This window comes from Trachinotus anak, unplaced genomic scaffold (genome assembly GCF_046630095.1).
Source record: "Trachinotus anak isolate AG129_WGS33_773 ecotype Australia unplaced genomic scaffold, CSIRO_AGI_Tana_v1 ptg000012l, whole genome shotgun sequence".
Classification (NCBI taxonomy): Eukaryota; Metazoa; Chordata; class Actinopteri; order Carangiformes; family Carangidae; genus Trachinotus; species Trachinotus anak.
Window position 1 is genome coordinate 11,036,834 of NW_027273863.1, and position 26,551 is coordinate 11,063,384.

A 26,551-nucleotide genomic window follows, 5' to 3' on the forward strand; every position below is an offset into this window, starting at 1 on the left:
GTTTTAGTTATCCAATCCAAAAGTTATGATCACATAGCTGTGGTAAAATGGGGTTTGAGTGTGTAAGGGGCTGTAAAAAGGTGTGAAGTGATGTTTGCCTGGCTTACAGGTTACATGGCTACGCCTTAAAGGTGCAGTTCAACATTGGAGCTACTATGTGGCAGACAACAGCTCTTCTGTGCACCACCTCTTACTTTGCGTGGACAGATACACTCGATGAGCACAGATTTCGGTTTTGATGTCTGTACAGACACAATTGTACCAGACATGGCCAGCGGCCACCTCAGCGTGACAACAAGACTTCAGAAAGTTTCTGTGGCCAGCCAAGAAGTGGCTTGGCACATAACTCTCCCTCAAACAACATGTTGCTTTTACACTTTCATTTTTGCACAGATTGCAAGATATAATAATATAATAATGCACAATATAATAATTGAACTAGGTGCTGGTAGGTGGATTTTTTTTTTTCTCATCTTCATATTTATCGTACAGGGTGGTAATCTTGTCATCGAATTCTCAGCAAGAACGAGCACATTTCCTAAAATGCTGAACTATTCCTTTAATGTCCAGACACAACACAAAATTGATATGAATATTCTTCTCATTCTCGGAAAGAGCAAATGTTTGCAATAACTGTTCGAGTGTATTCTCCAAATGTGTGTTCCCCAGATGATGAACAGCTGTATTTCTTCAAAATATTATTCCCAGTTACACAGAAATCCAGAAATCACAAGTGTTGTGTGCATCCACAGAATCAACACACAGATGATGAGACAATTCACACCAGACTGGATGCACGTTGGTCTTTTTTTTCTCCTCAGTGATTCACACTTTGGTCTCGGTCCAATTTGAGACGTGAAAAGAACAGCAGGAGAGCTAAGTGGAATCAGTAGGAGGAGTGTGGTGTGACTTTGAAAAGTTCCTGTGTAAAACAAGTTTTTGCTTCATACTGGCAGCATCAAACAGACAAATGAATAAGAAGAAAAGGGAAGAAGGAGACCATTAGACAGGTAGAGCCGGCACACAGACAGACATGTCATGCTGACCTATATTACTTTTGCCCGCTGAGGAGGAGAGAGAGAGATGAGAGCTAGAGAACTTGTGTTGAGGTGACAGGTGTCTGTCCTTCTCCACTCCGTCTCCTCCATCTCTCAGGCATCTGAGGCAGTAATTGGTGCTGTCAGACACACAGAGAAGGACAGAGCACACACACAAACACATACTTAGTCACAGCAACACACACACACATACACACCGACACACACACACTCCTGCCCTTCAGCGTGTACCCCTAGGGCTTAAAGCAGGAGAGGTTTGAGAGGAATATTCACTACATCCTCTGCCAGCTGTGAGACAGAGAGACAGCAGGAGAGGGCAAGGGAGTGCGAGGTGGAAATGGGAGGTGGGGAGGGCGGGGGGTGCAGAGGAAACAGTGGCAGATAGAAACAGAGAGGGAGGACACAAACAGAATGCACAAGAGAAAAAGACACGCAGAGGAGAGAGAGCATGAGAGCGAGCGAGGCTGGGGGGGCTTCGGCTTTACAGACAGAGGCCTCTGCATGGGGTAGAGAGAGATGGAGAAGTGACAAGGGTCTGCAAATGTATGTGACAGAGAGAGAGAGGGAGAGAGAATGTGTTTGAGTGAGAGAGAGAGAGATTATGCAACTCCAGTGGTGACAAAGCAGATGAGTATGATTTCATGTAATTGAGTGGCAGAGCCACGGCCATCAGAGCAGCAGTGTGTTCAGTGCACGGCTCAGTGCACATCAAACCCAAAGGTGAACGAAACAACAACTATGTGGTTTTAAAGTCGCAGTGTTATATAACGTTAAAGGATAAGGCTCACAAATTCCATGAAAACACTTAAACCAGTGATGAGTTGATCCAACAAACAAGTACAGACTGTGTCCAAAAATGATTAAAAACACATCAATGAGCCACACTGTCGGTTGCCAGGTTCCTCATTTACAATAAACATGGGAACTGTAGTTTATTTTAAGTTCCTCCCACATACATTGTCCTTAAATACTCATTAGCAAACTGAATGCGTATTAATTCGCTGCTAAAAATAGTCCCCCACAAGTGCCTTCCTGTTCGTGTAGTGTCTGTAACAAACTACAACTCTTTCAGTAAATTACAGCGACTGCCTTTTTTTTTTTTTACAGGCGCCATAGTTTACTAGAAACACACTGATGTGTAATGATATGAGCACAGTGTTCATGGGGCACACTTCCATTTATTTCATTCCAATCATTTGCCATCATAACCTGAAGAGTGTGTTAGTCAGTGCACAGCAGATCAGCTGTGTCTCTGAGCTGTAAACCATGGGCAAGCATACAATTAGAATGGATCTCTGTCATTTCAGATTTTCTTTTCACAACAACAACAACATGTCAGCATGACATCACTGTCAATAAGACCGGTAGCTTCTGTCACAACCTGCTGGTTTGTCGGTCTCTAAATTAAGACCACATTTCCCACGAATCTCACTTTTTCCTGTCGCGTAGTCTGTTGCTACTTGTTCTGTTTGTGCTGATTGAATCTAAACCAAGTGACAGCATCAAAACATATACACGCATATAAACACAGTAAACACGCCTCACTTTTGGGAATAAGAAGCAAGCATGGGGTGGGAAAATAGAAAAAGAGAAAGATGAACCCGTGATCTATAAATGTTTAACGAGAGCAGACAGAGGAGATGGGCGCTGCGAGGAGGAGGTGGAGGAGGAGGAGGAGGAAGATGGAGACAGAAAGAAAAGTGGTGAGGTGAAAAAGGAAGACAATATCCGAAGAGATGGGTGAGGAACAAAATGGGGGGCCAGTAGAGGGAGGGAGAGGTGGAGAACAGTCCCATTATAGAAGCAGACAGCAGAGCAAGGTTAGAAAATAGCAGCGAGGAGCCAGAGATTGAGAAAAAAAATGGCTGTAATTGGTGGTGTCTGGTGTTTGTCTAACACAGAGAGGCTAGTAATGATTCCATTAGCGCCTCACACCAAGAGAGAGAGAGAGAGAGAGAGAGAATGGGAGTCAGAGGGAGAAGGAGAGTGACACAGAGACAAAAAGAGGAGGCGGGAGGGGCCAAAACACTGTGAGAAGATTCACAGAGAACATTAGACCAGGAAAACAATGAGCATCAGAGCAGCTAAATGGCAGAAAAGACCAAAACAGGCGTACGCACAAAAAGAACAAGAGGAAGAGAATTCAAGGCGCCCATCCGATAAAAGACCTGTTCACCTGCACGATGGTGATAATTACAAATGCCCTCCTGGTCCTTTCCTCAGCTCTCTCCCCCACCTCACCCCTTCATCTCTTTGTGTGACAGCAAATGAGAGAGGGTGATTTAAATGCATTAGCAGCGTGTGTTTTCCCTATGGAAGACCCACAGACTGTGTCAGGGCAGGAACCTTTTGTTTGGAGCTGACGCTCAGCGCTGAGAGGACTCTTTAAAAGCCTGGCCCTTGTTCTCTCTGGGACACATTAAAGTGCAACACACTGGCTTGTTGTACTTCTCTGTGTCCTCTCATGTCTTTGTTAAAAGCAGCCTGATTACAGATGCAGTTACATTAGTAGGCCGTGTGAAATTTTGACGAGTGAGGGGAAGAGCATCAGATCACAGGCATGCGCAGGCGAAACAGCACAGGCATCAAAGCAATTTTAACAAAAGAAAACTGGTTTCCCGGGTGTCAATTTGGCATTATCTCAGAGGCAACAAACAAGTATGAGATGTGTGTATGTGTATGAGATACGTGGGACAGCGAATTCTCCAGCTCATTGCTATGCAAATCCTCCTCGAGATCCCACAAAAATGTTTTTTCTAATACTGAGTAGGTGGCACAGACAACCCTGCGGCGGAGAAGCTTCAATTCATCACGAAGGAAATAAAATCTATTGAAAAATGCTTTTTGATTGTTTCCAGAATAATTGCCACACCAGAAAATCTGCCTTGAAAAGAAGTGATGCCAAAATCCTGGATTTCCTTCCTGTGTTGAAGACGTCAGACACCCGCTCTCCATGCACACCACATCTGTAGTGACCATAACTTATTAGACAAGGGACACATATATTGTTCCTGACCTCTGACCTCAGACTGCCAATAAGACTTCATCATGACTTATTCACACAACTACAACACACATGCGCACACACACACGCACGCATGGTGTTATTGAGTTAAGGCGAGCTTGTTAAATGCGCTTACACTGCTCTATTTATTCTCAGCGGAGTGATGAGACTCTGGGAGCAGACTGATGAGGTCATGGGGTTCACCGAGGTCAACCGCTTTGCTGCGTCAGACTGACTTCAAATACAGTTTCAATACAGGGAGTGTGACATGAACCTGCACACTGTAGGCAGTGAAATCATTTGAAAACCTGTCAGTGAGCTCACCTCTCAAATAACAGCCGCGTGTCACTTTACAAGACAGACATGTAGCTCAACAGTCGGTGTTTGATGATTGAGATGCAGCCAGAGTTCTGCCACAATCTGTGCACATTACTAGTCTGCAAACTACAGAGTACAGCTTGTTCTTATTCACTTGTCTCTAAGGCCCAGCTGCCAAGTTTTCTGGGTGTCTTGGCTGCAGCTTCTCCAAAACAACTGAAAATGCATTATGTGCGCCGATTCCGAGTTTGCAGCGATGAATATCTATGATTCCATTTTCTTTTTCGGGGGAGGAAGTGAGCCCGTGGGGACAGGTGACGGCGTGAATCTAATACAGCTTGCTCACTCAAACGCATGCACACACAGTATGTATACACACACACACACACATACTGCACACACCATCTGTGGAGTTTTACGACTCAATAATCTGCTTCCTACGGCTTACCTTTTCCTCTCCTCCTACAATGCAAACACACATCAATGAGCACTTTCTCACACACAAACACTCTTACTCTTACCTCTCCTCTACTCAGCAGGGAAAATAAGATATTCGGCCCCGACAAACACACACACACACACACACATACAAAAAAAAAGGATATGCCTCAAAGCAACTCCTACCCTTTCCTGTGCGAGAACTGTCCTCGCAGTGCTGGGAGCTGTATAAAAGTCACTCAGAGTTATGACACCTGTGCTGACACACACAGACACACAAAGGCAGTGCGTCAGTAACCTCAATACACAGTCACTGTCTTTCCAGGCACTCAAGTGTAAAGTGTGCAATAATAAATTTGCTTTCCATATACAGAAGCATCACAGCAAATAGATGACAACACCGTGCACTGTCTCTCTCTTACACTCTTAATTTGTCTTTCTCGGTCTCTCTCTCTCTCTCTCACTCACATACAAACACACACACATTCCCACACTTACAAATACATCCCACACATGCCCCCGAGACGCCCCCACCCCACTCACGCTGGCAGACATCCTTGTTCTCCTCGAAGCCCGGCTTGCACACACATCTCCCGATGGGAACCAGCCAACCTCCGTCTGCGCTGCAGTACATCTTGGGAGCCTCGAACTCCTCTGAGGCGTTCACACACACACCGTGGACCTCCACAAGCGCCGTGTCTCCGCCTGTTATAGTGTCGGGGAACTGGGCCAAGTTGAGCACAGTGAGGGGGCACTTCTTGTAGAAGACCCTGACAGAGACCAGAGCGATACAGGCGCCCAGGTCCTGGAAGGCCAGGTAAAAACCCTTTTTACTCAGGTTGCTGATGTCACGCACCTCCGTGTTTAACTTCATGACGCGGTCACCAACATCAACCTGTGAACAAATTACATTTTTTTTTTTTTTTTATTCAGTCTAAAAAGCTTTTGCTCTATTTGGGTAAAATGTTACCTGGAATTCTGCAAATGCATTTCCAAGACAGAATTAATTATGTCCTCAAAACCCTGACAACTTACCATACAAATGGAATAAGATGATTAAGTTTTAATACAACATTCAAATCCTGATTCAGTTTCGAAGGTTACGAGGAAAATAGTGAAAATCTTATGCAGTTATTTTACATGAGTGTGAGGATCATATGGCCACATACATACAGCTGGAACTTAACGCTAAAATCAGTGTATCAGCATATGAGATGGTCAGCATATAGCTGTGATGGGAATTAATTGGAGAGTAAAAATCATGATTGAAAACAAACAAGAAATTGGGCCAATTAAAATATGGAAATCATTTGGTTTTTATTGACAGTTTTTCTTGCATTATTGTATATTTTGTGAAGCCCTGTTTTATGTTGTCTACAGTATATGTGCAGGATGCACATGTGTGAGCAAGTAATGTTTGCTCATTATATATGCAGTACATGTACAGTAGGTGCCTGTTTGATCTACATGAGTATTTGTATATGTGTGTGTTTCCATACCTGTGTAAAGCTCTCATCTGCAGCAATAGTATCAATCTTGACATACTGGCTTTCCTTGATGAACCACAGGTTGGCATTATTGGACTCATAGTAGTACATATTGAATGTCTGCAAAACAAACACAGAATCCATCACCTTAGAACAGTAGAAATGTATCAGACCAAGCAGAATAACACACAGTGACAAGACAGATGAAAGTCAGAAAGCCCTTCCTCCAGCTATTCTCCTGCTTCTCTTCAAATGTCGGGCCCTCCGTCTCGATGGCCAGTCAGCAACACTGTCTGCAGTTTCATGAAAGCACAGCTCTACACTCTCTCATATTATCTCCACTGCTCATTCCGCAGACGTAATGAGAGTGAAAAGGGTGCAGGGGGCATACAAAGTAGAGAGAAATGAATACGGAGGAGCAGTGATATCTGGCTGATATGAGAGAATGGGGGACAGTAAAAAAAAAAAAAAAAATCAGACGTTAAAATATACAAGCAGCCACAAAAGAGGCCCCTGGAGCATCGTCTGTTTCTTTCTGCAGCTGTTCTCTCATGTCATTCATGTCATATTTATCTATTCATCAGCCATCAAAGTGTGCCTCAATCTGTGTGTGTTTATTTAAAATGCCCTTTTCCTGCTCTGTTCTGTTGCATAATGTGCATAATAAGAACTGATTTTCCTAGAAAGCAATAATTACAGTACAAAAACTACCACCTTTGTCAAGCCTTGTTGTACGTGTGAGTGTGTGTGCTGTGAAATCTTCCATATTCTATGAAATATGGGAACAAAAATCTTTTCCTATCACAGGTTTAATGTTCATTTCATAAGCACTTCACATACAATAAATTAACTTCCAGTCAATTTCAAGGAGCAAGACATATGTTTCTACTGGTTTGGTTCATTTTACTTTCTTGTCATATTTCTGTCATTTTTACATTTTCTGCTGCAGAGAAAACAAACAATACAGCATCAGATCAAACATGAAGACCAGGCAGGTTTCACTGAAAATGCTGAGATTTGTCATTAAAGTGAATCTGTTGATTTAGCTGAACAGCTAAGCGCCCTAAACTTAGTTGTTATTGTGTGTGTGAATTTGTTCCAGTTTGTAAATGTCCTTAATTTGTGTTGCAATTAATCTAACATTTGCAAATGCAATATGTATCTACTAAATTACACATTTGAGAAGTGAAAGAAAATACTGATTACATTAGTTAACTCAATTTTATCCAACAGGCGAAGAGTCCAAACACCTTCTGCCTCCATTATGTTTCATACCAGACTTACTCCTGCACCACTGAAAAAAGAAGAAAAGGAATCCAGAGCAGACAGCCTTACAACAGCACCCATGGAGCTAAAGTCAAAATTCAATGCTTTGCTCACCAAGAGTGAACAAACAAGCAGCAGAGATGCAACAGGAGGGCCTAAACATACACACACACCTACCAGTTGCAGGGGCTTTGGTTATCTGCCACCGTGCTGCCCATGTGTTAAAAAGCTTGCATGTGTGTGTGTGAAGTGATGCAGACCTCTTTGCAGGTACCAGGGACCCCGGGCAGGCTATTACAGTCCCTCAGGGTGAACTTGATCTCGATGTAGACGCGCTGCGCCCCTTCTCGGCTGATGTGGCGCGTCCTCAGCCAGTTGTTCTGGTTGGCCTCCATGACGTTACACACCTGGTAGGTTCTCATCGGGGTGTTCCTCTCATCCATCACACTGATCTCCTCCCACTGAGGATGAGAGGTGGCGAGAGAAAGGGGGAAAAAAAGCAGAACAGGTCTATTAGATGAGAAAAATACAGTATCTTGATGCAATATGATTATTTTACCGGTCTAAAGATGGAGTTTTTGATGCAGATTTTGGATTATCCTCCTTTATCAGATGCTAGTTTTTTGACGAGGGGCAAGAGAAAGAAGTGGGATGCAGGCGAAAAGGAAGAGGTAGAAAGCAGAGAAAAGGGCCGAGTGGTTGAGCGGAGGATGCTGGAGGAGGTCGAGGAGGGAAGAGGTGAAGAAGGAAAGACGGAGGGAGGGAAGAAAATAGCAAGAACCAGAGTTGTGTGAAAGAAAGTGATAAAACAAGAGTAGAGAGAGGCGAAGGAGGCTGGGTTGAGTGACATTCAGCACCACTCAGCTGAAAGATCATCCTATTTCATCGGCAGTCAATGGACAAAGGAGATCTCAGTCCAAATATTGCTTATGGGGAACTGGGCCCGAGTTCAACGAACTGTGGTTTAGTGTAAACCAACGCCTAAGCCCGCGTGTTCTGTTTTCATGTCTGGGTGAATATGAGTGATGATCTGTGTCAAGATGACTGAAGGACGGTCTTTGTCTATGTTGCACATGTGCATAGAGTGAGCGTGTTTTTCTAAAGTGAATGGGTGATTTAGCTCTTAAGAGCGTGTGTGTATATGTGTGTATATGAGAGAGAGAAACACAGTGAGAGAAAGAGGGAACGAGAGCACGAGAGAGAGAGAGAGCAAGGAGTAGGTAGGACAGAGCTACTTTGTCTCCCGTCATCTGCTACCATCTGTTTCCACTTCTGACTAAGGCAGTAATTGAGAACACTTCTCGCATGAGCAGGAAAACATTTCTATCTACAGACACACACACACAGAGAGAGAGAGAGAGAGAGAGAGAGAGAAAGAGAAAGAGAACATGTCTATTCCTTAAAGAAATGGAAAATAAACCGATGTGGTCTCAGAGTCTCAAGATATCTGATCCATTCAAGGGGAAGCTAACTGGATTTTCTTCAACACACACGCACACACACACACACACACACACACACACACACACAAAACCCACACACAAACGGGATGAGTCCTAGTTTGCGGTGGGGGATGAGAGGACCACCATCTTTGTTCTGAGCTCCTGTCATCATCTTAATACTGAAGCTTTAAGCTCCCGAGTGATGAGCACATATCACCTTACAGTCGTCCAACCATGTAAACACATAATACATGGTATGAAAACATACTGTATACACACATGTGCATGCACACCTGCATGCACTGAGGCATGCACACACGCACACACACACACACACACCAAACCAAGACCCAGAGAAGTAACTACCTGTCATCCCTAACGTGTCCTAAAATTCAAATGTAACCAGAATTGTAGGTGAAGCGAGAGGCGAAGAGAAAGAAATAAAGAGAGATGAAAGAAGAGAGAAGACAGGCTAATACAATGCAAAGAAAGCAGCAAAAAAAAGGCAAAGAGACTTTCAGACAAGTCCAAGCTAAGGTTGGATTCTTGAGGTTAATCTGATGTGACGGCCCAACAACCCGGCAAAAGCTTGAAGCATTTCACCTCCAAGTCCTGAGCACTAAAACAGATCCACATAAAACCTCCCCACACATTCTCACATAGACTCACACACACTTTCACTAGCCCTCTCACACACTCAGATGCTTTTAATCTCCACAGCCTCCACTGAAACATCTACTGTGTATGAATTGGAGCTCGAACAAAAACCAGCTCTCTCTTGATTCTGACCCAATGGTCCCTCCACTGCAGAAACTGAGAAAAGAAGAAGAAGAGGCAGGAGATGGTTTAAGCGGCTGCAGTCAGCTGACACAAAAGTCCCTGACAGCCACATCAGAGTCTGAAGATTGCATATGAGGGGAAGTATCACTGGAGTCTTGCTTGACATTGTACGCACACAATAACTTCGAGTCATTGTGATCAACTGCGCACGATTCAATTAAAAGAACAAAACACCAGACGGAGGCAGAAAGAGAGAGAAAAGAGGAGAGAGATGAATGAATGTTGGTAAATTACAGGCTCGCCTGGCAGCTAAATAGACCCATCTGTGCAGAGCTGGGACCAGTCGGACATCACAGGACGGTTGCACACACCCACACACACACACACACACATAGCTGAGTCCCCAGGGAGTGGTGATTAAAGCATTTATGGGAATAGTCATTGAGGGATAAAGAGGGCTTTATGATGTCTTTGTTTATTTCTTTGTAGGCAGAGTTTGGAGTGGCTGGATTACTGCCACTTCCTGGTGAGTGACTTATTTCCCTTGATGGCGAGTCTGTTCATTGTCACTTTTAGCTGGTGTAAAGCACAGGTGTGTGTATGATCATGAAAACAACCTGCTCGCCTCCATATTTGCAAATGATACTTCAGCCGCTTGAGAGCAAATCTACCAAAAACACAAGTGGGAGAATGTTTGGGAAGACTGATGAGTTTAAGCTGTCTTTCTTACTCTCTAAACAAACGCACAAAATGAAAACTGTTGCCTGTGTTGGTTCAGACTGAACGCTAATTAACATTCAGAATGAAACCCTCCTCCCTGAACCCTCAATCACCTCGGCCAATCAGCACGGAGCCCGCTTGATTGCTTTGAAGTGAAGCAGGGACGTCAGATCGGGGTTTAAGTTCAACCATTCACCAGCTTAACATAATATCCCCCCTTCTGCAATCATCTGATGGGTACACCTACGAGGACATAATTGGCCTCCAACCGCTGGAACAAGCTCTGGCTTAGTGGGGGGGGGGGGGGGGAGGGGGGGGCAGAGAACGAGAGGAGAGGGGAAAAACACAGATGGAAGATGAAAAAAGAGAAGAGGGGGTTGTGGAGCCTCTGGGGGGAGTTGAGATGCTGCGAGGGCCTCCCATTTTTAAACATCATTAAGACGTATCTGTTTTGTGTCCCTCACGAGGAACACCCCTGCCCAGTGACAGAAGTGGGTCGCTCTACTCAGTCTCAGGCACATCCGGCCCTGCACGGCTTGGATTAAGCGTGACCCTCTGGGGTCAAGTGTGGTTTTGGACTAATTCACGTAGACAGTGGTCTCACATTGGTGGGAATTGCCTCTTACTGAGTCCAGTCCACAGGTTTAAAGTGCAAAGGTCAACTAGATAATCCCCCTGATATGAAACATAAAGAGCTCCTCTCAGCCCTGGCACCTTTCCTCTCTCGGTGCATCACTCTTTCCTTTTTCTTCTTCTTTACATTAGATCCAAGAAGCATTTCTGAGCATCTGAGACATACAGTATATATATAATTATGATAAACAAACAGTTGTGCTGCCAAGAGGATTGGCAGCCTCCATTAGTTGCTACAGTTTTTATGGTGTATGCCACCAAGTTAGATTTAACCAGAAATGTGCCGGCTTATTTTATGACACAAAAGGAGATACACTTACAAGGGTTTTATATGATATGATACAAGAGGGGCTGTCTGTCCAGGAATGGCTAGCAGAAGGATCATCTTGTAACAATGATCCCCTAATGCTTTTCATTTATTCGTTTATGGCCACAGTAACAGCTTGTGGTCCTCAGCCGCCCCTGACGTAACAGCTCACAGTTTCTGCTTTTTCTCGCTGCTCTATTTAAAACTGATCTGTTGACCAAAGAGCAACTTGTTGATCGATCGCTTTTACTGAAGACGAGCACTAATAAAGCTCAGCTACCTTGGCGACAAACACATTAGATTTCCTGTAGGTGCTTCTCAATAAAAGTGTGCAGCCATCCTCTGTGTAAGGACACAGGGGAAATGTTGGTGGCTTGGCGTAGCTGGGTGTGATTAAAGTGGACCTCACTCCCATGTGAACACAGAATAACAATCTGTTTAGCCCAGCAGGTACAGTGTGTGTCAGAGCAGTCAGCAGGCAGGAATGCGTGCAGATGACGACATACCATGGACAGCAATTATAAATGAAGCATTAATATGACAAACATAGGCTATTTTTGTGTAAGCTGTATTCTTTAATATGTTCATTGATACAGCCCCTGTGTTCGAAATGGAAAAGTAAAAACTGGGATGGTGTTGAGTTTTGAGGGAAATGCTGAGGTGAGACAAACGTGCCATGCTAACAATTTTCATAGAAATGATGTCACAATTAAAAAGTTGCAGTGTTGCTCAGAAATGATTGCTCAAAACAGAATCTCCTTGCATTTCTTTCACTTCATCTTTTCCTGTTCATTTATGCTGCTTCAGCTGCACTGTGTTGCTTTAAGCCTGTTTGCCCTCCAGCTGTTTATGACAAACACAACTTTTAAAGCTACCTGAAAAAAACGTGTTGCCTTTTTTAAAGAAGCAGAAGCAGCTGCTTATTTCATACAAGTTATCCTTCTGCATTCGCCTTTTTAACTGAAAACAAAAAAGGAGGATCGTGTTTATCGTGTTAGGACGATAACACACACAAAATGAGAACAACCACGCGAGCAAAGACTTTACCAGCTTTAACCAATTTATTAATTTCCTTTGTCAGACGAAGCAGCTGATAAAAGCGGAACGTTAAGGCACTAAAACAAAACAAAATGCTTTTCTTTTTTTAATATCTCAGTAGGTGCTGTTGTAGTGTTTATTCAACAGAGGGGTTGTGTGGAGGCCCATGGAGCTCGTCTCCTCTCAGTTTCTGTGAGCACTCATGAGGGATGAGATGCCAGATCCCCACTATGCTGACAGTCCACGAGAAAGGATATACAAGATGGAGTTTATTGTATATATTCTACTTTCTAGCCAACAAATTTCTTTGAGGGTAAACTAACAACACATGTGCTTTTCCGGGCCATGATTAAGCCACCCCAAAATGAGCCATACTTGAAATAAAACTAACTTGTGTACTCTGGTTTTCAAAATTCGACTGAACCTTTTGGCTTAGCCACAGATGGAACACATTCTGCTCCTCTATAAGGACCTCGGTGGGGAAAAGAAAAACATACACAAACATCCAAAACATGGGCGCACAATCAGAGCATTTCAAATATGTGAACTTGATACCCTTGATTGCTTGAGAAAACAACCTTGCTTAGCGCTGCTCACTTCAGCTGCCTCTTCTCTGCTGCGCACAACCATGAAACCGCGTGTGGCATCCTGCAATTTAGCACACTGATGCTGAATGGTGGAGAGGAAGTGCGTGACTCAAGGGGAAATAGAATTAATTCAGCGCCATTCAGCAGCTCTAGTGCTGGAGTGACATACAGAACCCGCTCTTACTTCTTTATTGAATCAACTTTGTCATTCCTCCTCTCTGCGATCTCACCCTCTTCCTCTCCTCACACTTCTCTGTTGTCATTTCCTGATTCATGCTGGCTGCACTCCAGACTCCCTTGGTCCCTATACATGTAGAGGGCTAGTTATGTAACCCCCGCATACATGCAGATGACACCAACATGTACACGCCATGTCCTCTTACGTAAAAATATTTACCCCTCCACACTGTCCCTTTACTTCATCCCAAAAAAAAAAAAATCACAACCCGTAATAAATGGAGGCTCCGGTGCCACAGCTTTTTCAGCACAGCAGACATAATTTGTAAATTCCCCCTGCAGTCTCCCGATTTAGCAAGGAGCGCTCAAGAACCCAGTGCTCTCTGTAACACACGCTCCAGTGCCGCTGCGAGCTCTGACTCCCTGCTTGTTCCCTGAAAATAAAACATGTCAACACGACCCGCTAGTTGTGATCAGATTTATACTTTTGCTGCCAGCTCCGGCATAAAGAGAGGATGAGTTTTTGTTTGTTTGTTTGGGTGTCTGTGTGTGTGTGTTGTGCTGTATATACTCACCCCCTCATTAGGGTAAGCCTCCCAGCCAAGGTCGGCCAGAGCTGACATGGAGTCCAGCAACGTAACTGCAAGAGGAGGAGAGAGAACAAACATGTCAACCTGCACATACTGAAGAGACTGTAAGTCACGTTTCATTTCTCAGTCTCCGTTTCCTTTAAGTGGTGACAATGTTGTCAATCTGCAGTGTGGAGAACCTGAATGCATCTCATAACATCATGTTGTAAACCTCCCATATAAATGAGACTCCAAGATGTTTTCATGCTTTATACAAGGGTGTCTTTTGTTGTGCTGAAGTGCAACAACAGTGGCATCACAAACAGTGGTTAACCTATAATTTCAACTTTATGATTGCTGCGGTTGTGCTGCAGCTGTTATGGTTCATGGGGACACAAAGTCAGTCAGCGAAAACAGCAGCAAGATACCAAGGCAAGAGTATATTTTACAGTTGCATTTGCATTTTAGACATATAGACACACTCCACCCTAAACCTCTTTCTCTTTTGAGTATAAACCTCTTGCCCTCCGCAGGCCTGAAAAATGGTTTGTTTTGAGGATTGTGTTCCTGAAGGAGAAGGAGACTGTGGTCAACTTGTATTTAAAGTGGCTGAAATGGATTTCAACACTGACATGTCTTCAGGATGAATAAAACATCTGATATATTTTCATAAGAAGAAGGCGAAACACAATGCTTTTGTCTCATTCTCATCACCCTGTCAGGCCCATGAGCAGACACATGCGTTGGACTCCAGCTGTTATAATGGTCAGAACTATTTTATCCAAACCCAGCCACTGGCTGGAACAGAATTACAAAGCAGGAGAGAGATTTGAGAAGTTTGTGTCAACATTTTTTCCAAAAGATAGTCACTATTAAAATCCACCCTGAACATGAATCCAAGCTCACCCCATCCCTGTTTTCCTTCAAAAGGCCAATTCACCCAAATTTCACAAAAACACATTTTCTTACCTGCCCTACTATGCATGAAACATTTTTTCATAGCATATAAGTCTCTGGGATTTCTGCCAGCAACACACAGTGGAGGTAAATTAAATCCTGTTTGTGGTGCTCAAAGAATGAAAATGTGCAGCTAAACAAATTCAGCTGCAACTTCTATCTTGTCCCATTTACTCGAGAAAATCCACAGACCTCTCTGTGAACACTTCTTATACAACTCCACCGAAGAGATAGTCCGTATAAAAACTGCTGACAACATGGTCTGTGGATTATCCAGACATTAGTTCTGGAGATGGATATCTCAAAACCTGGGGACATAAAACTCAAACTATCTCTATGTCTGGATGACATGATAAGTGAGTGACTGTAAGTGCAAGTGAGAAAACTTTTTTTAGTCATTTAGATGAAAACAACCTTTTCAACAAGCATTTTACAACAAATTTTCGAGCCGAAAAATGGTTTAATATTACAACTACTAAAAGACCTTGTTGGAATGTATCACTATAATAGGGGAATGTCATCTAGGACAAAGTCCAAAAGAAGGATGTGTGCACATATGATTCGAATTGCACGTTTCCTGTGTGCGATCTCCTGTGTGACAGGAGGAAGTGGAGGGAGGATGCAGGAAGGTGAGAATGAAAAGTGAGAAGAAGAAGGTGGCAGGTTGACCAGCGGGAGGCATAATGAAAACCTGCTCAGACTCTGGAGCGAGATTCTCCACCTGTGTGCGCATGTGTGTCAGTTGTTAGTGTGTGTGTGTGTGTGTGTGTGTGTGTGTGTGTGTGCTTGTTGAGGCTTGGCTCAGTCAGGTCCTAATCATGCCTTCAACACCGCTGACCATCAATATTTAATCAGTATCCATCTGCAGAGACTGCTGCTTCTCTCTTTCTTCTCTCTCTCAATCACACACGTCGTAGCTCTCCTAGGTTATTCTCCCACTATTGAAATCTTTGAACCTATGCTTGCAATCCACAGATCTCAGACATCCCGAGTCGCTGACCTGACACAATTGAAAATGACTGCATCACTTTAAAGCAGCACCTCCAATTTTTATAAGGTACCAGCGGTGACCTGGAAAAACTATTCCAAAGTAAGAAGAAAACAGAGTTTGCCCTCCTGAATGCAAATGAGACTTATCACTCAGTTGAAAGAGGTTGAAAGTGCCTGTTTACAATCCCCTCTGTATCCATACTGCCTGTAGACAAAAACAAAGGGACTGTAAAATTGGTCCGACCTCCTCTTTTCCTGGCTTCCCCTCTCTTTCTCTTCCTCTTGCACTCATGCTGTTCATCAGCCCTAACTGAATCCCAGCCGTTCTCCTCCGCTCAGCACACCATGACAGCAGGGAGGCACGTCATGCTGCATTAGTGTGTGTATATATGTGTGTGCGCGTGTAACGGCACGCATATCTGCGCGTGTCTGGGTGCGCTTGCACGCAGCAGCGTCTGCGTGAGAAAACAGCTAGAAAATAGTGCACTTGGTGTAATGAAGCAGAGAGCGAGGCTGCACAGCAGAGCCGAGGTGAGAGAGAGAGACAGATTAAATGAGAGGGATGAGACAGAAACAGTGGAGGAGAGATGCTGAGCAGCAAAAGGTCAGAGGCAGCCTCCAGCCCATGTGTGTATTCAGAGAAACTAAAGACCATTTAGACTGCTTTCCTCAGTTCATGAGTATTTGAGTGGCATACAGAAAGAGGACATAATAGTATAATAATATGTGATTTCAGGGCCCAATACACATACACACACAAACATTCTTACACATGCACACTCATATTTCTGCTCAGAGATAAAAGCCACCTATCAACAGGTTTGTGGTAAAACTGTCTGTTTCACATACAGCCAATTATGCTGATTGTCTTCTCTGTGATTCAATTACTGTAGCACCTTTTCATGTTTTTGTCAAGTGAGTACAACCTTGATGGTTTTTAAGGGCTGGTTCACCCAAATAACAAATTACTCCCCTACACTTGTATCTTTAGTTGTAGTTTGGATGTTGTTGTTCGCAAGTTATTCGTGTAAATGTAGCTGCTGAACAATCTGATTTGATTTACTACAAACAGTTTACAGATGTGAGCCGTTAGCTAGCTGGTAATGTAATGTCTGTGTGTTCTGATCTGATCTGAATAATGTTCTCTCCGTCACCTCCGGTTTCTCTGCTTTTTCTTCTTTTCTCTGTATGTTTATCAAGTCAGGTTCAACCACAGTTCCCAGAAATGTTGAGATATTTTCAAAATTGCAGGCACCACAAATGACCACAAGTCACCCTGTTGTATTGTGGATGGAGGCAGGAGGGATTTCTCAAGACCTGGGCAAATGAAACCAAAACTATCTGCATGGTTAGACACCTCTAGAGTTAAAAAATATGTTTTTGGGCAAAATTTGGAATTTGGGCAAACTGAAAGCTATTTGAAAGTTTTGCTATTTCTACATAGCCATCGTTAGCATTAAATAGCTGTGCCAGTGCTGCCAAGAGCTTCAGCCATTGTTGCGATTACAAGCCAAAAGGTCATAGTACGTCCTCTGAGCAGCACTTCTTCTTCAGGGCAGCCTGGACACTACAGTAACAGTTGTATGAGAAAAAAAGCGAGACCGGCTGACCAGGCAGGGCGCTAGCTGATTATCCTGCTAACCTAAGTAGAAGAAAATAAGTGACAGAAATAGAGGCGAAACAAAACGGTTGCTTTCCACCACTGGAGACAGCTCTTGGCGAGTGGAGGAATGAAGTTTGATGCTGAACTTGCAACATTTGCTCTAGACTGGTAAGTAAACAGCTGTTAATGCTAACGTTGGCAATGTAGCAACAGAAAAACTCACAAATAGCTCTTTTAAGACACTTTTTTTCACGTGGAGTCGCTCATTAGGTGGAAACTTCACTTACAGAACTGTCTAGTAAGCCAAAGTGTTACTGAGGACATTACATATTCTAAAGCCATTTTCTATTCCACTGGGAAAACACACACGTACATAAACCTACACACTGACACTTTTTCTCTTCTCCTCACACCTCCTGTCAATACCACTTATCACTTGTAATCAATGACTGGACTCATCAATTATGTATTAGCTATAGCTTCCTGTGTGCTGACACAGCTAGTATGCATATAGGCTATGTGTACGGTGTGTGCTATATATATATGTGTGTGTGTGTGTGTGTGTTTGTGTGTATGAGGGAGAGAGAGAGGCTGAAAACAGAAATTATGAAAATACATAGTTTTCTCTGCCAAACAAACATGAATCTCCCTTTATCTATATCTGTCTATCTCTAAATCTCTATCTGTGTGTCCATCGATCTCTAAATGATCTCCCTCTCTCTTTTCTCTTTCTCAGGGGAATTGGCTTAATAGTGTGTATGTGTGTCTGTGTGTAAGTGCGTGTGTGTCTGTGTGTGTGAAATCTAAGCCTAGGCCAGGCCAGCTTTGGCCTGGAACGAAAACAACAAGCTCATCACTCAGTCACTCAGGCCAGGCTCATGTTCGATCTAGTGACAAGTCCTTCTTTTACACGCACACACACATGCACACGCACACACATACACACGATCTCCAGGTTTATGAGCAGCTAAACATGACATCTCATACTCACAGTGGAGCACCTTACAAATTTGAGCACCCAGTGACAACAGTGGAAACAAAACGAAAAGGAATCTGTCTACAAACATGGCTTTCTCCATCGTTTCTATCTAAAAATACCACACAAACAAATTCACTCATGGACACTCGTGCTCACACTCTTAATATTTTGTGAGATTTCATCACGGGACATAAATGCACAGATCTATACACACGTGACCTGATTACTGTGAGAGTTGTTCAGTTGCACAGAGACACGCTGTCGTATTGATTTTCAACACCGAACAGTGAGGTTTACATTGTGAGAATGAAAGATGAGGAGGAAAAGGGGGTGGAGGGTGTGAAACTGTACATTAGAAATTCTTGTACAAATACAGTAAAATGCTGAAACTGCACCTACTTGCATGACCGTGTACAGAAATGACAAAACATTTTTCAATTTCTTTTTCTCTCCATCTCTTTCTGTGTCTGTCTATTTTTCTTCTCACTCCTGTTTCCTCCCTCTGGGTTGTCTGTCTCTCTGTCTGTCTTCCTCTTGGTTTCTCTCTCCTTCTCTATCCGTTTGTGTCTCTCTGTCGCTCTCTTTCTCTCTGTCTCTCTCTGGTCGGCATACACTGCTTCAGCTGGGCTGCAAGAAGCTGTGATCCACCTGCCAAGAATCAAACGGCGCTGCCAACAGCCAGACTGGCACACAAAGAGACTGGGATGCTTACACACACTCACACACAAAACTGACAAACACACACCTTAAGATGGTGCCAGTGCCACAGAGAGAAAAGACTGCACAATAAGACCACCACACAGACTCAATATAGAGTACAATATGTGACTACATAATGAGCTCTTAAGATCTTTTCTGCTCAGAATAGAATATATTAAATGAATCACTGGACTTACAGGAAAATGATGGGGCTTGCTGACGCCACATTCAACATGCTGATCCTGCATGTATAAGCCATATGTTTTTATTTCTTACAGATGTTAAATATAAGACCCAAATCTATTTTAAAGGCCCAGATCAGTTTAAGCCAATTTTCACCCAGGTTTTATGTCCTCTAACAGACAACACATGCTTTAAAAATGCTGACAGCTACACTTTACAGTGATCCACTTTATAGATCCTCTTGTGAAAGATCACCTTCCAGTAATAGAGAGTGAAGAGAAAAATGGGAAAATGCAAATGAGATGCTGATCATTGTATTTAAGTACCCAATAATCAATGTAATGGTGCAGATAATATTTCTAAAATCTGATTTCATTTTTACCTAGATACCTTTTTAATCTGATTTTTCAAATTAGTATTAAAAATTAAGACTGGTGAATCTCTTAGGCCTTACACATTCAGTAGGACATGAAAGTAAAAAGTAATCAAAATTATAAGAAGCTATACAAATCTTTTATCTGTTAGTTGTAAGTACAAAATGTACTATTACTTTCAAATGCAAATTACTTCGAATTTACTCAACTTCAGCTCTTAGAACTGACAACATATTCACACAAAGATAGATAAAAGAAAAAAAAACTTTGTGAAATACCGAATGTAACTACATTAGAATAGCTCGATTTAAAAAAGCATAGCAAAAACTTCTGCACACAATATGTCTTTCATCACTAAAGAAAAAGAAGAAAAAAAAGTGTGTGAATTAGTATGTATGAATTGGATGCTAATCACATGTCTGTATGCTAAACTTGAGGCTACAGTCAACAGCTGGTTAGCTTAGCATAAAGACTGAAAACATAGGGGAACAACTAGCCTGGCTCTGCTTGGTTTTGTATGAATTAATGAAACAAACTATAACTGATTAATTAGTAAGCTTAAAGGTGCAGAGGTAGACAGATTTCTTTTTCCTTTTGACTAAGCCAGGCTGACTGCCTTATTTCAAATCTTTATGCTAAGCTAGGCTAAAAAATCCCCTGGTAATACTTCATATTTTAAAAGACAGCGATGCTAATTCTCTTCTAATTTACTACAAGAAAAGTAAGCACATTTCCCAAGATGCTGAACTGTTCCTCAACATTCATCAGAGAGACGGTTCCACTGAGACTGAAATCTCTTCTTTAAGACAACAAAAGAGGCTAACAGCCTGCTTTAGTAAAACAAAGCCTTGGCAGCTTGCAAAGCTTTCCTCAAGATAACTTACTCTGCTCCAATATACAACTGCGCACAAGTACACGCGGACACATACACACCCAATATCTCAGTATTAGTAGCACCACACACACACACAGCTTCCCCTGCTTCCACTCCACTGAGAGTGCAGTTCAACGAGCGAGAGTGTTGTCAGGGCAACAAACGGGCCGATGGAGAGCAGGATGAAGGAGTGGGAAGAGTTGAGCTCTGAACTTTAGGAAGAAACTGGTGTCGTACCAAGACTGCTACACTTTCTCTCTGGCTGTCTTTTCATCAGTCCTCTCTCCACTCATCCACAAACCACCAGAGGCTCTCAGTCCGTCTTTTTTTCTTCTAGTCTTCTCTCTCTCCATCTGCGCCCTCATGCTCTGCTCTTTTTTTTTTTTTTTTTTTTTGAAGTGCTCTGTCACTGTATATCCTTCCTATCGTATCCTATAGTTTGTTATAGCATATGAATGTGAGATAGGTACTCTGTCGTAATTGAATAAGTTGACTTATATGGGGACTTGTATGTGCATTTAGAGACATGGTTTTTATAACAACATTGCATATATTTGTATTCATACTGCAGATTTTCTCTGCTTTTGTATGGATGGTGTGTTTTCCCTGAAGCAGGCATATCCCAGTCCACAATATTTTAATTTAATTTTTCAGTGCAATTTTTGGGGGAGGGTGGAATAAGGTGAAATCTGGCATCATTTCAGAGTAAAAATGTTATTTTATTCGAGTGTGATAGCTGTCTGCAAAATGTGTCTATGAATAATTCAATGGACTTAAATTAAATTCTAAACCCAATTCTTCTTTGATTCATTTCCATTGCTCCTGCTTTCCCTTCTGATCAGAGAAATGTTATGTTGATCCTCTACACCTCAACACACACAAAATTAAATTCCACTTTGGGCTGGACTAAATTACACAGATTAAAATCGGTTATATTATGTCGCCTTGATCCGCATAATTATGCAGTAGCCTATAGCTGCACAAATCAGTGATAGAAAAGAGCGTACCACTGGAGCTAAAAGTTGATTCTGTGAAACAAATGAAAAAATTCAATTAGGTATTGACATGCATGGCTAAGTGGTAGATAGGTGTCTGGATCATCAGTCGTATGACTTGCACAAATTAAATGATGACAGCGAACAGTGAATGAAAGTATAATAAAAAATAATAACTTTGTATCATTTGCCCTGAAAATGAAAGACAAGGCTGATAGAAGTATAATTAAAATGATGAATCCGCTCTGAAATATAATCATTCAAAAACTCTAACCACACTAGGAGTATATCATAGACACTAAGGTGCTGGTCACGATCAGGTTTTTGCAATATCACTTTAACGTATAAACACACAAGCACTCATGAATGTTTTGAGAAAATGAAAGATGCTAGTGGGACACAGAGAGGAATAAACGGCATAATGTGGCATATAAACAAAACACTGAGGCTACTGATCCATGTCTGTGTGAGCAGGTGTGTCTTTAACTTTGGTCACACGGTGAGTCATTAACATTTAAATGGTGATCTATGCACTGATGTGCACGTATGACTGTGATTCATTGGTTATCATTTGTTGCTTCCCTTTTCCATTATTTATGATGATGATGATGGAGAAGTCAAAATACACCAGAGAAATAAATGCAGCAGAATTTATTTCAGCAGAAACCAAAGTGGGTAACACCTCGACTTGTGACTCAGCTGGGACAGAAATAACAGAGTCAATCATCTATACAGAGATATAAAATTACTCTATGGTCTATATAATTATCATTGGGATACTATATATTCCACACAGGCCGTTAAATCAGTGACTTGCCAATAAATGGGAACACTTACAACATTAGCTACTTCACAACAAATGTGTTAAGCGACGTCGAAGTAAACTGTGATGTTGACACTTGCTGTAGCTTGATTGGTACATCAGCCATGCAGTGCATATGTTTTGTGATAAATACTTACACCGATGCGAATGTGCATGACATATCGGTAAGAGTGTTGTGATGAACGATGCAGACAATTATCAGATCAAGTCCGCTTTAATCAAACTCTTCATGTCTCGATCAAATCAAGAGGAGATTTACAAACCAGCTGTCATCAATCCACTCTGTTTTTAATCATCTATTTCTAACTGAGCAAATCTTTTGTAGAAAAATTAAACCAGACAAACAAGAAAATGAATCTACTTCACTTAACAACAGCTCTCACTGTATGTCTGTGAATTTTTATGAATCAGACAGATGCAATGTCAGATAAATCTAACCCAATTCCGGGTAAAGATAAGTGAAGACAAGAGACAGATGATTTGTCTTCTACACTGCAGTCACAAATACGGGGAAAAAATGTGACGACTGCTCCGAAGCTTTTTCAGTGCAGCTGCTTTAGTGAACTGATTTTTTAAAAAGGAATGTGCATGGTTTATTGAAAAGCTGATTCTCTGAAGCCTTTAAAAATGCTCTGGCAACCCAAAATGCAGATGCGAAAACCAAAACCAAACCAAAACTGTTAATGAAAATATTCACGTACTGTATGTGATGAACTGTACCTTGATGAGTTAGCTTTTTTTCTTTTGGGCCCCCCTTTCCACTTTGACAGAAGGTACATTAGCCTACTCTGCTATTTCATATACACTGGCAGCACTAGCAGAACAGAAAAGATGCCATTCTGACAGAGTATGACAGGAGCACTGCCCTAGTTTGTCGCTCTGGAGTGTGTGTGTGTGTGTGTGTGTATGGGTTTGTCTGTGCAGGCTGGTTGAATGCTTACTGTGTTGAACTGTGACACCCAGTCAGATCCTGACACTTGTTTTTTTAATAAGACTCTTCCAACAACTCATCAAGGGCAAAGAGCAACACACAGACACACACGCACAAACCGGAGACCTTGAGAGTTCAGAAACATGCACGTGACTCCACATACCCCCAAACTGTGACACATCCCACAATTCATTTACAGGAGTGAGTTAACACAGCTAGTGAGGATTGAATAGAGTGAATAAGCAGTGACAGATGAAGCTTTTTTCCATAGTAACACAGGATAGTGAAAAGTCCCCCAAAAGTCTGAGTGTATCGCTCTTTTCTGGCTTTTCTTCACCTTTTTTGTGCTCTGTTGATTCTTAAGACTTTCCTCCTGATGGGACAAGAGCACACACACACACACACACACACACACACACACACACCCACCCATGGCTGTCACACAGTGGTTGGTCACAGAAGGCTAAATTGGCCTGGAATCTCAGGAGTGAGCCACAGCGGTGGAGATGGATAGGAAATCACATGTCAGATAAAAGTGTGCTTAGACAGGCTCCTACTGTTGATACACACACACACACACACACACACACACACACACAAACACACACACACACACACCTCAGTACCTGTCGGTGCCACACACCTGCAGTAATTGTCTGTCTAGCAACTTGTCTGTCTACCCTCCTGCCGCCATCAAATCAAACATAAACCAATTTGCAGTGATGTGGACACCATCAAGTAGTAAGCAGAGAGAAGTAACAAGCTTAACTGGCAAAATGCCAGAGTTAAAATGGATGAGGGGAGAGGATGTAATGCAGGAAAACTCATGGGGGAATTATGCTTAACATAACAACCCTAAAACAACAGGCGGATGTTTGCTGGCTTGGCCCTGTTTGCTGCCGTTCTATTTCATGTGACAAACCATTACAGGATTCAGCTAATATCCATGCATCCATAACATGCACTCTTCCTGTATCTCAAGTCCTTCAAACAAAATACTTTAGACTGCTAAAAAAAAAAAAATGGCTGTTAGGAAATAATTAATAAACAGACACTTTTGAAATCCTTTCTGAAAAATAAAATCAAGGGGTAGCCGTATGAATACTTTCTGACACTTCAGTTCTGAGATGTTTTGCACTCATAAAACCCTCACTGCCTTTCATCAGCAGAGAGAAAAGATTGGAGCACTGGTCAGCAAACATACTATATGTGCAGCTGACCCAAATCCCTCTGCTATTTGTTTGTAATGCTGCCTAATGCAGCCTTTCACAGTCGTGGCACGAGCCAAACCCGCAGAGCAAATAACAAAAGAAGAACAGAAAGCGAGCGAGAGAGAGAGAGAGAGAGAGAGAGAGAGAGAGAGAGGGGTGGAGGTAAAAAAAAAACAACCAAATTCAATTTAGCCAAATTAAAGGTCAGGAACGGGGGTGTATGTGAGTGAGGAGGGGCAGTGAGAGGAAAAGAAGGATTTGGTGTGTGTTTTAGGGTGGTGTGTAGACAGTGGTCAAGGCCCAGTGATCAGTGATTTGACCAGCAGTTAAGGGCTTGTTCAGAGGGGGAAGGGGTCAGCAGACGTTGTGGTGGGGGGTGGAGCACTTATACCCAAACTCCACTACAGCCATCAGCCATCACACAGTGAGGGCAGACTGCCTTTGACATTAATGAACTCTGCATCTGACGGGAATCGTCCAAGCCTAAAAACTGTTCAAGTTCTCTTCTAGCTGGTTAAGACACGCACACGTTCACCCTCACGAAGGGAACTGAAATAATGTGTTAAGTTAAAAATCAGTTGCTTTCTTGTGTGTCAGCTTGTAGAGAGATGTAAAAATTAATTGAATATACGCACTGTCTACAATATGACAGTTTTCTAATTGCACTCAAGAAAGTGAGTAAAGACAGTAAATAAAAAAGAAAAGGTGCAGTGACTTCCTGAAAACCTCACAATGACGACAAGACTCTAGCCAGTCATCACCAGCAACTCCTGGTAAAACCCCAAATAGATGTTTTCACACTATTTGGGGTTTATGGTTTTGGTTTTTGCAACAATTTAGTGATGTTTAAAGGTGCTGGTAGGTGGATCCTGTCACCTTTGGATAAAGCTAACTGTTTCTCCCTGCCTCCAGCCTTTATGCAAAACTAGGCTAACCAGCCCCTAGCTGTAGCTTCATATTTGTCAGACAAATGTGAGAGTAGTATCAAATTTCTCATCTAATGCTTGACGAGAAAGAAAGAAAATGAATCTACTTTATGCTGTATGCAAGCTCCCTTAAAAACACAAAAACAGAAAGCGAAAAAATAAATTAAATGAATTTGAATGGGTGGTGCTGAATACAAAACCATATTTAACAACCACTGACTACAGCACAATGGCTCTGTGGGTGCTGTTATGGGTTCTCTGCTCACCGGAGCACAGAGAAAAGACTGGGTTATTCGGTTTGTCTACAACTACGTCTCTGTCTTTGTTCTTTTTTTTCATCATCATGTTTGTTTTGTCTCAGATTTTCTCTTATCTGCCTTTTATTTAAAATTTCAGTCGTCCTGCCTCTCGCTCACGTTCTCTCTCTTTTTCAGCCTCTTTCTCTCTCTCTCTCTCTCTCTGTCACACACACACACACACACATACGCACACAATGAATCCATGAGGTGAAGCCCTCACAGCAGAATCATTCTCTGTCACTGAGCTGTATTTATAACCCCATCTATCAGCCAGCCCCGGGAATACGTGACACTATTCTCTGGACCAAGACCACCAAACTGCCCCCCAGTCATACATTACTTTAAGATGAGTGTGTGTGGGCGTGAGTGGGTGTGCATGCATGTGCTCACACACACGCACACACACACACACACACACACACACACACACACACACACACACACACACACACACACACACACATGTGCTTGTGTATGGGCCTGTGTTAAGTAGATATAGTGGCTCAACCTCATTACAGAAATCATACAGTGGCTCACGGCTGCTGTCCAACTGTTGGGGGTCAGAGGAAGAGCCAGGGAGAGAGCGAAAGAGAAGAAGATGACAAGAGGGAAAAGGAGAGAGCAACGGACGCCAGGAGGGAGGCAGATAGAAAATACAGGAGGGCAGATATGAAAGAAGAGGATTAGAGATGGATCGGAGTAGAGGAGGTAGCAAAGAAAAACAGGAGGGTGCTTCCACTTGCTGTCTCTCTGCTGGTCTCTGATGAGAGCAGAGATCTATATCCTCTTCTGTCCAAGGTCATGGTTGTTACATGGGAGCAGAGCAATATCTCAGACTCTCCCTCACACACACACACACACACATGCACACACACTTTGTGAG

General features: G+C 42.6%; 1 protein-coding gene across 6 annotated transcripts in view; it reads right to left on the bottom strand.

The window, feature by feature from the left end:
* epha4b (eph receptor A4b) overlaps positions 1 to 26,551 on the bottom strand; it is a 110,959-nt gene that overhangs the window by 80,812 nt on the left and 3,596 nt on the right. For all 6 annotated transcript variants that reach the window (XR_011692864.1, XR_011692865.1, XR_011692863.1 and 3 more), the window contains exons 2-5: positions 13,831 to 13,895; positions 7,832 to 8,032; positions 6,318 to 6,425; positions 5,362 to 5,713 (exon numbers count right to left, since the gene is read on the bottom strand). Coding sequence is in view for 3 of the 6 variants with exons in the window: in XM_071490888.1 (XP_071346989.1) it covers positions 5,362 to 5,713; positions 6,318 to 6,425; positions 7,832 to 8,032; positions 13,831 to 13,895 (726 nt within the window). In the remaining 3 variants the exon portion in view is untranslated. The remainder of the gene's footprint in view (positions 1 to 5,361; positions 5,714 to 6,317; positions 6,426 to 7,831; positions 8,033 to 13,830; positions 13,896 to 26,551) is intronic.